This window comes from Trichosurus vulpecula, chromosome 5 (assembly GCF_011100635.1).
Source record: "Trichosurus vulpecula isolate mTriVul1 chromosome 5, mTriVul1.pri, whole genome shotgun sequence".
Taxonomy (NCBI): Eukaryota; Metazoa; Chordata; class Mammalia; order Diprotodontia; family Phalangeridae; genus Trichosurus; species Trichosurus vulpecula.
In genome coordinates, this window is record NC_050577.1 from 268,330,939 (window position 1) to 268,341,691 (window position 10,753).

Sequence of the window (10,753 nt, forward strand, 5' to 3'; positions counted from 1 at the left end):
GTGTCATAATATCTGTAAACCTCAGCTCTGATACAGCACAGTAGTTCTAGTGTGATTTTTGTCCTATAAACTGCCAACATTGGTAAGCCTGCTTCATAGGATTGATCAGATGACATCCTATGAAGGAGCCATATCCATAAAAGCTTTGTTCATCTAGGTTTTACCTTGCATTTTTTTCAGTAATACCATGTATATACAAACAAATATGTATATGGTCTTAGAAATTCTGGTCTTACATGGATACAATTAAAATGTATATTATGTATTTATGTACAGCATATGAGATTATATTAGAGTTTTCTAAAATCTTATTGAAGTTTTAAGCGTTAATAGCTTAAAATTTTAGTTTCTAAGCTTTTAGCTTTAATAGATTAAATAAACCTTAAGAGCTTAAAACTGCAATAAGATTTTTGAACAACTATATCTATATTTATAGGCACACTTATATGTGGATGTATACATTATATGTGTATATATATATATATATATTCATGTATATATTGAAATTTTATGTGTGGATGCATTATATATATATGGACCTGTATATGCATATACACATTTTCATATATGCAGAGATATACATATACATATATGGAATACATGCATACTCAAGAATTTTTAATGAAAAGCCTAAGGATCAATATTATCTTAGGATTCTTTCCTTTCAAGTCTATGAAAAGATAAACACAGGGGATGTGGCTTGTGTGGCTTTTATTTCCCCACTCCACTCTGGCTTGCTAACTTGTTTTGTAACCTTATTCCTCTGGTCCAATCTCTATCTTATGTTTACATGCAGATATGACAGAAGTCTGATGTCAGGAATGAGAAACCACTCTGGGATAACATTATTCATTCTGCGGGGACTGACAGATGATCCACACCTTCAGGTTCTTCTTTTTATCTTTCTATTTCTCACCTACCTTTTGAGTATAATTGGAAACCTAACCATCATCACTCTCACGTTGGTGGATCCTCATCTTAAAACTCCCATGTATTTTTTCCTCCGGAATTTCTCCTTCTTGGAAGTCTCATTCACAACTGTCTGTATCCCCAGATTCCTCTATAGCATGTCAACTGGGGACAATACTGTTACTTACAATGCTTGTGCCACCCAGTTATTTTTTGTCATCCTCCTTGGGGCAGCAGAATTTTTTCTTCTCACTGCCATGTCCTATGACCGCTATGTGGCCATCTGCAAGCCACTGCATTACACCACTATCATGAATAATAGACTCTGTATTCAGCTTGTTGTTTGCTGTTGGTTGGCTGGGTTGATGTTAATCCTCCCTCCACTTAGTTTGGGCTTTCAGCTGGAATTCTGTGACTCAAATGTCATTGATCATTTTGGCTGTGATGCATCTCCCATCCTACAGATCACATGCTCAGACACACAATTATTAGAACGAATTGTTTTAGTCTTTGCTGTGTTGACGCTCATGATCACATTAGTATGTGTGATTTTATCGTACATATATATTGTCAGAACAATCTTGAGATTCCCCTCTGCCCAGCAAAGGAAAAAGGCCTTTTCCACTTGTTCCTCCCACATGATTGTTGTCTCCATCACCTATGGCAGCTGTATCTTCATCTATATCAAACCCTCTGCAAAGGAAGGGGTGGCTGTAAATAAGGTGGTATCAGTGCTCACGACCTCAGTTGCTCCAGTGATGAACCCCTTCATTTATACCTTGAGGAACAAACAAGTGGTTCAAGTCTTTAAAGACTCTTTCAAAAAGATTGCCCTTCTCTTCAAGAAGTAAGACTGCATAGATCCAGAGATGTACTTGCAAAAGATAAATGATACCTAACCTATGGAATCTACTGCATGTTATCTGGGAGACTTATCATCTCAGACATCTATCTCTTGCCTTCCTAATCTCCTCCCCTCCACCTGAACTAATCAAAATATTCCTTTCTCATTCTTTCATCCAACCTCAACTGTGACTTTTATCATTAGGTTGACCAGAGAATGAATGTCCAGGAAATAAATGCAAGCATAAAACCACATGACTTCAACTCCATTGCAAAAAAAAGAAAAAGAAAAAGTGGATAACATGAGTTAAAACTGTTTTTGCATCTCACTATTTTTCTTAGGCTTAAAGATCCAAATGAGCAGAAATTATTTATCATGTTCAAGATACTGCTATTTCTGGGTCTCAGTCTTGTAATATCACTGGATGACAGTGAGGTATGAGGATCTCCAAAAATGTCCACCATCTGTGTTACCCTGCTCAATAAAACCCAAAGTTTTACCTTTTCCTCTTTTGTTTTTTATAAAAATATAGTAATAAATAAATTAAGATTAACACTTTGATGTCACTACATTTAAGAAAATTATACCCAAACCTTTTGTTTGAAATCTTAGAAACAATTCAAGCAGGATTATACATTTACAGAATTTCACTCTTGTTTTCAGAAAGTTTTGTTTAATGGGAATGAGGACAGAGTAGTTAATGGAAGACTCCAACTTAAGAGCCTCCAGCTCTAAATCTATGACTATCCCTGTCATGGAGATAGAGCAAGGAAAGAACAGACAGCCTATATGCCTCACTGATATCCAAGAAATACCAAGAGGATCAAAGGAAGGTTCCCAGTACATTGAGTGGATACCATGTGAAATATTCATTTGAGGCTATGAACAAAAGCTACTCAGTACAACAATAAATGGATGGATTGTGATCTGCACCATCGGTGCGTATGTGTGTGTGGGGGGGGGGGGCGGGGTGAGGTTAACCATCATCAATGTATCTTAGATTAACATTTTCATTTTTTTTTGTAATCTATCATCCCAACATATTAGTTTTTGTCAGCTAAAACTTTAGTAAAGATATTATTTGTGCTTTCCTTCAAGTCAGCTGTAGAAGTATGGAACAGAACAGATTCATGGTAAGATTCCTGGGACTTGCCACCAGCACTTTCCTCTCCAGAAGTATGCCAATTCATTAATCACTATTTGGATCTAACTACTAAATGCACCATACTCTACATCTAGTCCACATTATTCTGCCTTTTACATGATGGTATGTGACATTTTGTCAATATATTGCTAAAATTCAGGTATAATTCATAGTTATTTTCTGATGTAGCTATTTATAGTTACTTTCTGATTTAGCATTCTGACTACTTTGTGTAATGGAGGGTTGATGAGGGAAGTTCATAATCTTGGGAATCTCCTTGGTTCTACTCCTTGAGAGCACAGGATATAGACCTTCATCACAAAGGGTCAACTTCCATGTAGGTGAACATAAACTATGGCTCAGTACTGAGAAATATATACTTTGCTGAAACATTTCAACAATTCATGATGAGGCCCTATGACCAAGCATATTGGGGTAGTGGTTTTAGTTGTATTGAAGGTGATTGACAAATGAGATTTACCTAGAATGGACTTTTGTGGAACACTTACTTTGTGTAGTCAACTGTAGAAGGAATTGTTGAAACACACTCTTTCTTCTGATTGCTTTGCTTTTGTGACTATTCAGAATCCTTTCTCTTCGTTGGAATTCCAAATAGTGGGGATGGGATTTCTCATTCTTTTCCTTATCCTTCTCTACCTTTCCTCAATCGGCACATGTCAGTGGGATCATTTGTTTACCTAGGCTATTTTTAAATCAATGACTGCTTCCTCTACTTTCTCTTTCCTTCTCTGAGCACCAATCTTGAAAGAAATTACCTGATGTAATCATTTAGGTAAATACTTCCATAGAAAATCTGGCACAAGAAGATTTGATAATGATATACTTCTCAGAGAACATGATCATAGCCAGTCCCATCTAGTAGCAGAGAGAAATGTGAAGAGCCATTAGATATTTGGACCTTGAGAATTGCTTAGACAGTGAAGGTAAGAGGTGAAAGTGAAATATCAGTTCTGCGGTAGCATAAAGTTGTCTTTATCTTCTGTGGGGAATATATAGAACATAATGGGCTTTTCATATGTCTTATATGCTTTTTTATACTTATTGTGTGTCTATGAGGTTTGTAGCATAAACATTTTCAATAACGAAGGAAATAGTAGCAGTCCTATACTTGATTCTTATATGTACACTGAAGATCTTTTCTTGAAGTACCTAATTACTTACACTTTGAGGAAGCCCTAGATATGAACTTTATCTAAGCTTTGTCTCAGAGATATTTTTCAAAAGAAGAAATACAAGAGATCCACAGCCATATAAAATGCTCTAAAAATCACTGCTAATAAGAGAAAGGCAAATTACAACAGTTCTCATATGCTGCCTCATACCCATCAGATTACTAAAGCTGACATGAGGAAAATAGCAACTGTAAAAGTAGATATAGAATTGAGGATTGGCACACTAATGTGTTATTGATAGAGGAAAAAAGTGGCCCAATCTTTCCTTAAAGCAATTGGAAGCTATACCCCACAAATCACAAAATAGTACATCACCTTAGGTCCAGTGACACCAACATCTATACCCCGAAGTGTTCAAGGGCAGAGGGAAAGAACCAATATTTATACAATTATTTATATTAGAACTTTTTGTTATGTCAAAGAACTGGTAGCCAAATGGATATATAGCAATTGGAGAATTGCCACACATATTGTGGTATGTGAATATAATGGAATATTACTGTGCCATAAGAAAATATTACTATGATGGTTTCAAAGAAACCTTGGAAGAATTGTATGCCCTAATGCAGATGAAGTAAATAGAACCAGAAGAATTTGTACAAGAATATAGCAATGCTATGGAAAACAACTCTGAATGACATAAGAATTCTGATTAATGCCATGTTCAAACATGATTTCAGAAGACTGATGCGGAAGCATACTTCTCACCTCTTGTGAGGGAGGTGACAATGGACTACAGGTACAGAGTGAGACATATATATATATATATATATATATATATATATATATATATATATATATATATATATATATATACACACATATATTCCAGTGCTACCAAATGTTGTATTGTTTTGTTTGACTAATTTGTTTTGGGAGACAACACTTCTCTTTGAGGGAGCTGCAGAGTTGGTTGTCTATTATCACAATCCCAACAACAAAAAAAAATTGAAAAAACAAGAATTTCAGTAAAATATTAAACAAAACTGCAAAGTAGAGAGCAGAAGCAAATTTAAAAAGGAATAGAAACAAACGGTAATTTTGTTAATGTTATGTATTTTTAAAAATTTTTTTATTTAATTGGTTCTATCTTGCTTAAGCTGGAAGTACAGCAGCCACTGATGCACTTGCCCACACTGCTGATTGGCACTGAAAGCTTGACCTGCTCTATTTCTGAGCTGGTCATATTTGCTTCTCTTTAAGCAGCCTGTTACCTCAAAGGCCTACCATATTGCTGTACTTAGTACAGATACCAAACTGGCATTCACCCTACTACAGCTCAGAACTTTTGAACTCAAATGACCCATCAACTTCAGCCTTTGAAAGATCAGAGGATACAGGTGTATACCACCATTCTCGGTTGTTGGATTATATTGAATATACATTAAAAAGCTCTAACAAACTGTGCATAGCAGAAACACAGTTTCTATAAGATCCTCTTTTCTGCTCTTTGTGTGTTGAAAAGTTGATGTTTCTTGTTTGTTCAGTGAATAATAAAATATATATTTTAAAAATTACAATACTTAAGACTCCTTAGATCTCCAGAGAACTAGCAAGAATTTGGGAATTAGTCAACATGCCCAAGGCACCCTATTTTGATTTTCTGGGCAAGTAAATATTTCATTCAGGGGAGAGGATTTTTCTTGGGGCCATAAATCAGTTGTATTCTCCCAACTCTCTTCTTGAAACAACAGGTTCATACCTTGGTCAGAGTTGGTATGTGCACAAATGACCAAGAGTATGCACTTTTATGGAATGACAGGGTACTTCCTGCTTCTTTCCAGTGATTGGAGGCCATGTTGGAGATTGCTTGTGCCTGAAGATTATGGGAAATGGACTTTGGTGGAGGAGCCTCCTCCTGCATAGTGTATAATAGGAAGTATGGGAATGGTTCCAATCTCCTTTGGGTCCTTCTCTGGGTCTTCTCTTCCTTGAACAAGGTGGAATAAGGTGATTACTTCTCTCTTCCCCATCAGCAACACATGTAAAAGGGAGCATGTGTATGTCTTTAAAAAATGATTCACTGGCAATTGCTTTCTTTCCTTTTGTTTGTCTTCTATTTCCTTTCTTAAACACAAGCTAACAACTAGTGATTCTGAGAAACGGCTGTGTCGAGTAGTGGCCACTACTTCATGGAATGAAAATTCCTGCATCTTGTGCAGGTAATCCAACTTCAGATGATTTCCAAAATTCTATATTTTAATTAAAAATTAAAGAAAGCCAGAGATGTCTTAGCAACCTAGGAAATCTGGACATTGTGAGTTATTCAGACTGAATAATTCTAAAGTGAATGTAACATCTATTTTTTGTGGTCCCACCAAGCACTTTTAACTTTCTTTTTTTGGATTTTAACAAGTAAAATTTTATTTAATATTTTAATTTTAAACATTAATTTCCACAAGATTTTGAGTTACAAATTTTCTCCCAGTTTCTAACCTTCCCCTCATTCTAACATGACATATATTCTGATTGCCTCATTCCCCAGTCAGCCCTCCACTCATTCACTGACTCCCCACCCCTTCTAATTTCCCCTTATTTTCTTGTAGGGCAGGATAGATTCCTACACCCCATTCCCCATATATCTTTTTTCCCAGGTGCATGATTTTTTTATTTTTTTAAGCATCTGCTTTTAAAACTTGAGTTCCAAATTCTCTGCCCTCCTCCCTTCCCACCCACCCTCCCTAGGAAGGCAAGCAATTCAACATAGATCACACATGTATTATGTAAAACACTTCCACAATGCTCATGCTGTGAAAGGCTAACTAAATTTCCTTCCATCCTATCCTGTCCCCCTTTATTCAATTTTCTCCCTTGACACTGTATCTTTCAGAAGTCTTTGTTTTTGAATACCTCATTCCCCTGTCTGTCCTCCCTTCTATCACCCCTGCTTGTTTATTCTCTTCCCCTTACTTTCCTGTGGAGTAAGATACCCAATTGAGTATGTATGTTAGTAGAACTGCATTTTCTTGCCACTTTTATGTCAGATGATTTACCCTATTCTATCTCTCCCTTTCTCCCTCTCTCAATATATTTCTCTCTCACTCCTTAAATTTATTTCATTTTTCTTTTTTTTTCTTTTTTAATTTAAATTTATTTATTTAACATATATAGTTTTCAGCATTGATTTTCACAAGAGTTTGAATTACAAATTTTCTCCCCATTTCTACCCTCCCCCCCACTCCAAGGTGGCATATATTCCAGTTGCCCTGTTCCCCAGTCAGCCCTCCCCTCTGTCACCCCACTCCCCTCCCATCCCCTTTTCCCTTCCTTTCTTGTAGGGCAAGATAAATTTCTAAGCCCCATTGCCTGTGTATCTTATTTTCTAGTTGCATGAAAAAACTTTTTTTGTTGTTGTTTATGAACATCTGTTTTTAAAACTTTGAGTTCCAAATTCTCTCCCCTCTTCCCTTCCCACCCACCCTCCCTAAGAAGTCAAACAATTCAACATAGGCCACATGTGTATCATTATGTATAACCCTTCCACAATACTCATGTTGTGAAAGACTAACTATATTTTACTCCTTCCTAACCCATCCCCCTTTATTGAATTTTCTCCCTTGACCCTGTCCCCTTTCAAAAGTGTTTGTTTCTTATTACCTCCACCCCCATCTGCCCTCCCCTCCATCATCCCCCCTTTTATTTTATCTTCTTCCCTCTTCTTTCCTGTGGGATAAGATACCCAATTGGGTATGTATGGTATTCCTTCCGCAGGTCAAATCTGATGAGAGCAAGGTTCACTCATTGCCCCCTCACCTGCCCTCTCCCCTCCTCCAACAGAACTGCTTCCTCTTGTCACCTTTATTCAAGATCATTTACCCCATTCTATCTCTCCCTATCTCCCTCTCTCAATATGTTCCTCTCTCATCCCTTAATTTGATTTTATTTTTTTTAGATATCTTCCCTTCATCTTCAACTCACCCTGTGTCCTCTCTCTCTCTCTCTCTCTCTCTCTCTCTCTCTCTCTCTCTCTCTCTCTCTCTATCTCTCTCTCTCTATATATATATATATATATATATATATGTGTGTGTGTGTGTGTGTGTGTGTATACATACATACACATTCACTTATATATATATCACTTATATATATATACATAAACATATATATATATATGCATATTCCCTTCAGCTACCCTAACACTGAGGTCTCATGAATCATACATGTCATCTTTCCATGTAGGAATGTAAACAAAACAGTTCAACTTTAGTAAGTCCCTTGCAATTTCTTTTTCTTGTTCTTTCTCTTGATTACCTTTTCATGCTTCTCTTGATTCTTGTGTTTGAAAGTCAAATTTTCTATTTAGTTCTGGTCTTTTCATTGAGGAATCTTGCAAGTCCTGTATTTTATTGAAAATCCATATTTTGCCTTCGAGCATGATACTCAGTTTTGCTGGGTAGGTGATTCTAGGTTTTAATCCCAGCTCCATTGACCTCCGGAATATCGCATTCCAAGCCCTTTGATCTCTTAATGTAGAAGCTGCCAGATCTTGGGTTCTTCTGATTGTGTTTCCAAAATACTCAAATTGTTTCTTTCTGGCTGCTTGAAGTATTTTCTCCTTGATCTGGGAGCTCTGGAATTTGGCAACAATATTCCTAGGAGATTTCTTTTTGGGATCTATTTGAGGAGGAGATTGATGAATTCTTTGAATTTCTATTTTTCCCTGTGGCTCTAGAATATCAGGGCAGTTCGGCTTGATAATTTCTTGAAAGATGATATCTAGGCTCTTTTTTTGATCATGGCTTTCAGGTAGTCCAACAATTTTTAAATTATCTCTCCTGGATCTATTTTCCAGGTCAGTGGTTTTTCCAATGAGATATTTCACATTGTCTTCCATTTTTTCATTCCTTTGGTTTTGTTTTATAATATCTTGATTTCTCATAAATTCGCTAGCTTCCACTTTCTCCAATGTAGTTTTTAAGGTAGTATTTTCTTCAGTGGTCCATTGGACCTCCTTTTCCATTTGGCTAATTCTGCCTTTCAAGGCATTCTTCTCCTCATTGGCTTTTTGGAGCTCTTTTGCCATTTGATTTAGTCTATTTTTAAGGTGTTGTTTTCTTCAGTGTATTTTTCAGTATTTTTTTGGGTCTCCTTTAGCAAGTCATTGACTTGTTTTTCATGGTTTTCTCGCATCCTTCTCATTTCTCTTCCCAATTTTTCCTCTGCTTCTCTAACTTGCTTTTCCAAATCCTTTTCGAGCTCTTCCATGGCCTGGGATGAGTTCATGTTTTTCTTGGAGGTTTCTGTTGTAGGCTCTTTGACTTTGTTGACTTCTTCTGTCTGTATGTTTTGGTCTTCTTTGTCACCAAAGAAAGAATGCAAAGTCTGAGACTGAATCTGGGTGTGTTTTCGCTGCCTGGCCATATTCCCAACCAACTAACTTGGCCCTTGAGTTTTTCAGCGGGGTATGACTGCTTGTAGACTAAAGTGTTCTATGTTCCACTTTTGGGGGGGATGTGACAGCTCTGCCACACCAGCACTGCTCCTTCCCCAGAACCCCCAACCCGGACTGGGCTTAAAGCTTCAGCAGGCTGTGCACTCCTGCTCTGATCCTCCACTTAATTCCTCCCACCAGGTGGGCCTGGGGCCGGAAGCAACTGCAGCTGTAGCTGCCTCACCTTGACTGCCCCCCGGGGCTGGTAGCTGAATTGCGAACTCGTTCCACTCCTGCAGCTTTTCCCACTAACCTTCTCCGCTGTCTTTGGTGTTTGTGGGTTGAGAAGTCTGGTAACTGCTGCAGCTCACTGATTCAGGGTGGTAGGGCACATTCCACCCGGCTCCTGGTCTGGTTGGTTCACACTGCTCATGCTGGGCTCTGCTCCGCTCCACTCCCAGCTCCCAGCTCCCAGCTCCCAGCTCCCAGCTCCCGGCTCCCAGCTCCGTGTGGAATAAACCTCACCCAGAGACCATCCAGGCTATCCTGGGCTGGAGCCCTGCTTCCCTCTGCCGTTTTGTGGGTTGTGCCATTCTAGAATTGGTTCAGAGCCATTTTTTATAGGTTTTTGGAGGGACTCGGCAGGGAGCTCATGCTAGTCCCTGCTTTCTAGTCACCATCTTGGCTCCACCCCCCTTATTTCATTTTTCTAGATATCATCACTTCATATTGAACTCATCCTGTGCCCTCTCTCTATATTCCCTTCAACTCCCCTAATACTTAGAAAAGGTCTCCTGAATTACACATATCATCTTTCTATGTAGGAATGTAAATATAGCAGTTCAACTTTAGTATGTCCTTTATGAATTCTCTTTTCTCTTTACCTTTTCATGCTTCCCTTGATTCCTATATTTGAAAGTCAGATTTTCTATTCAGCTCTGGTCTTTTCATTGAGAAAACATAAAAGTCTTTTATTTTATTGAAATTCCATATTTTGCCTTGGAGCATGATACTCAGTTTTGCTGGGTGATTCTTGGTGTTAATCCTAGTTCTGTTTACCTCTGGAATATCATATTCCAAGCCCTTTGATTCCTTAAGGTAGAAGCTACTAGATCTTGTGTTATCCTCGTTGTGTTTCCACAATACTCAAATTGTTTATTTCTGGCTGTTTGAAGCATTTTCTCCTTTACCTGGAAACTCTGGAATTTTGTGACAATAGTCCTAGGAGTTTTCTTTTTGGGATCTTTTTCAAGTGGCAATCAGTGGATTTTTCCAATTTCTATTTTACCCTC

At 37.7% G+C, this 10,753-nt stretch overlaps 1 protein-coding gene across 1 annotated transcript; it reads left to right on the plus strand.

The window, feature by feature from the left end:
- The first annotated feature begins 812 nt into the window (after positions 1 to 812).
- On the plus strand, positions 813 to 1,760 carry LOC118850527 (olfactory receptor 6C2-like). The gene has a single exon (XM_036759986.1). It carries the CDS (start codon positions 813 to 815, stop codon positions 1,758 to 1,760), a length of 948 nt encoding a protein of 315 aa, XP_036615881.1.
- Positions 1,761 to 10,753: the final 8,993 nt, after the last annotated feature.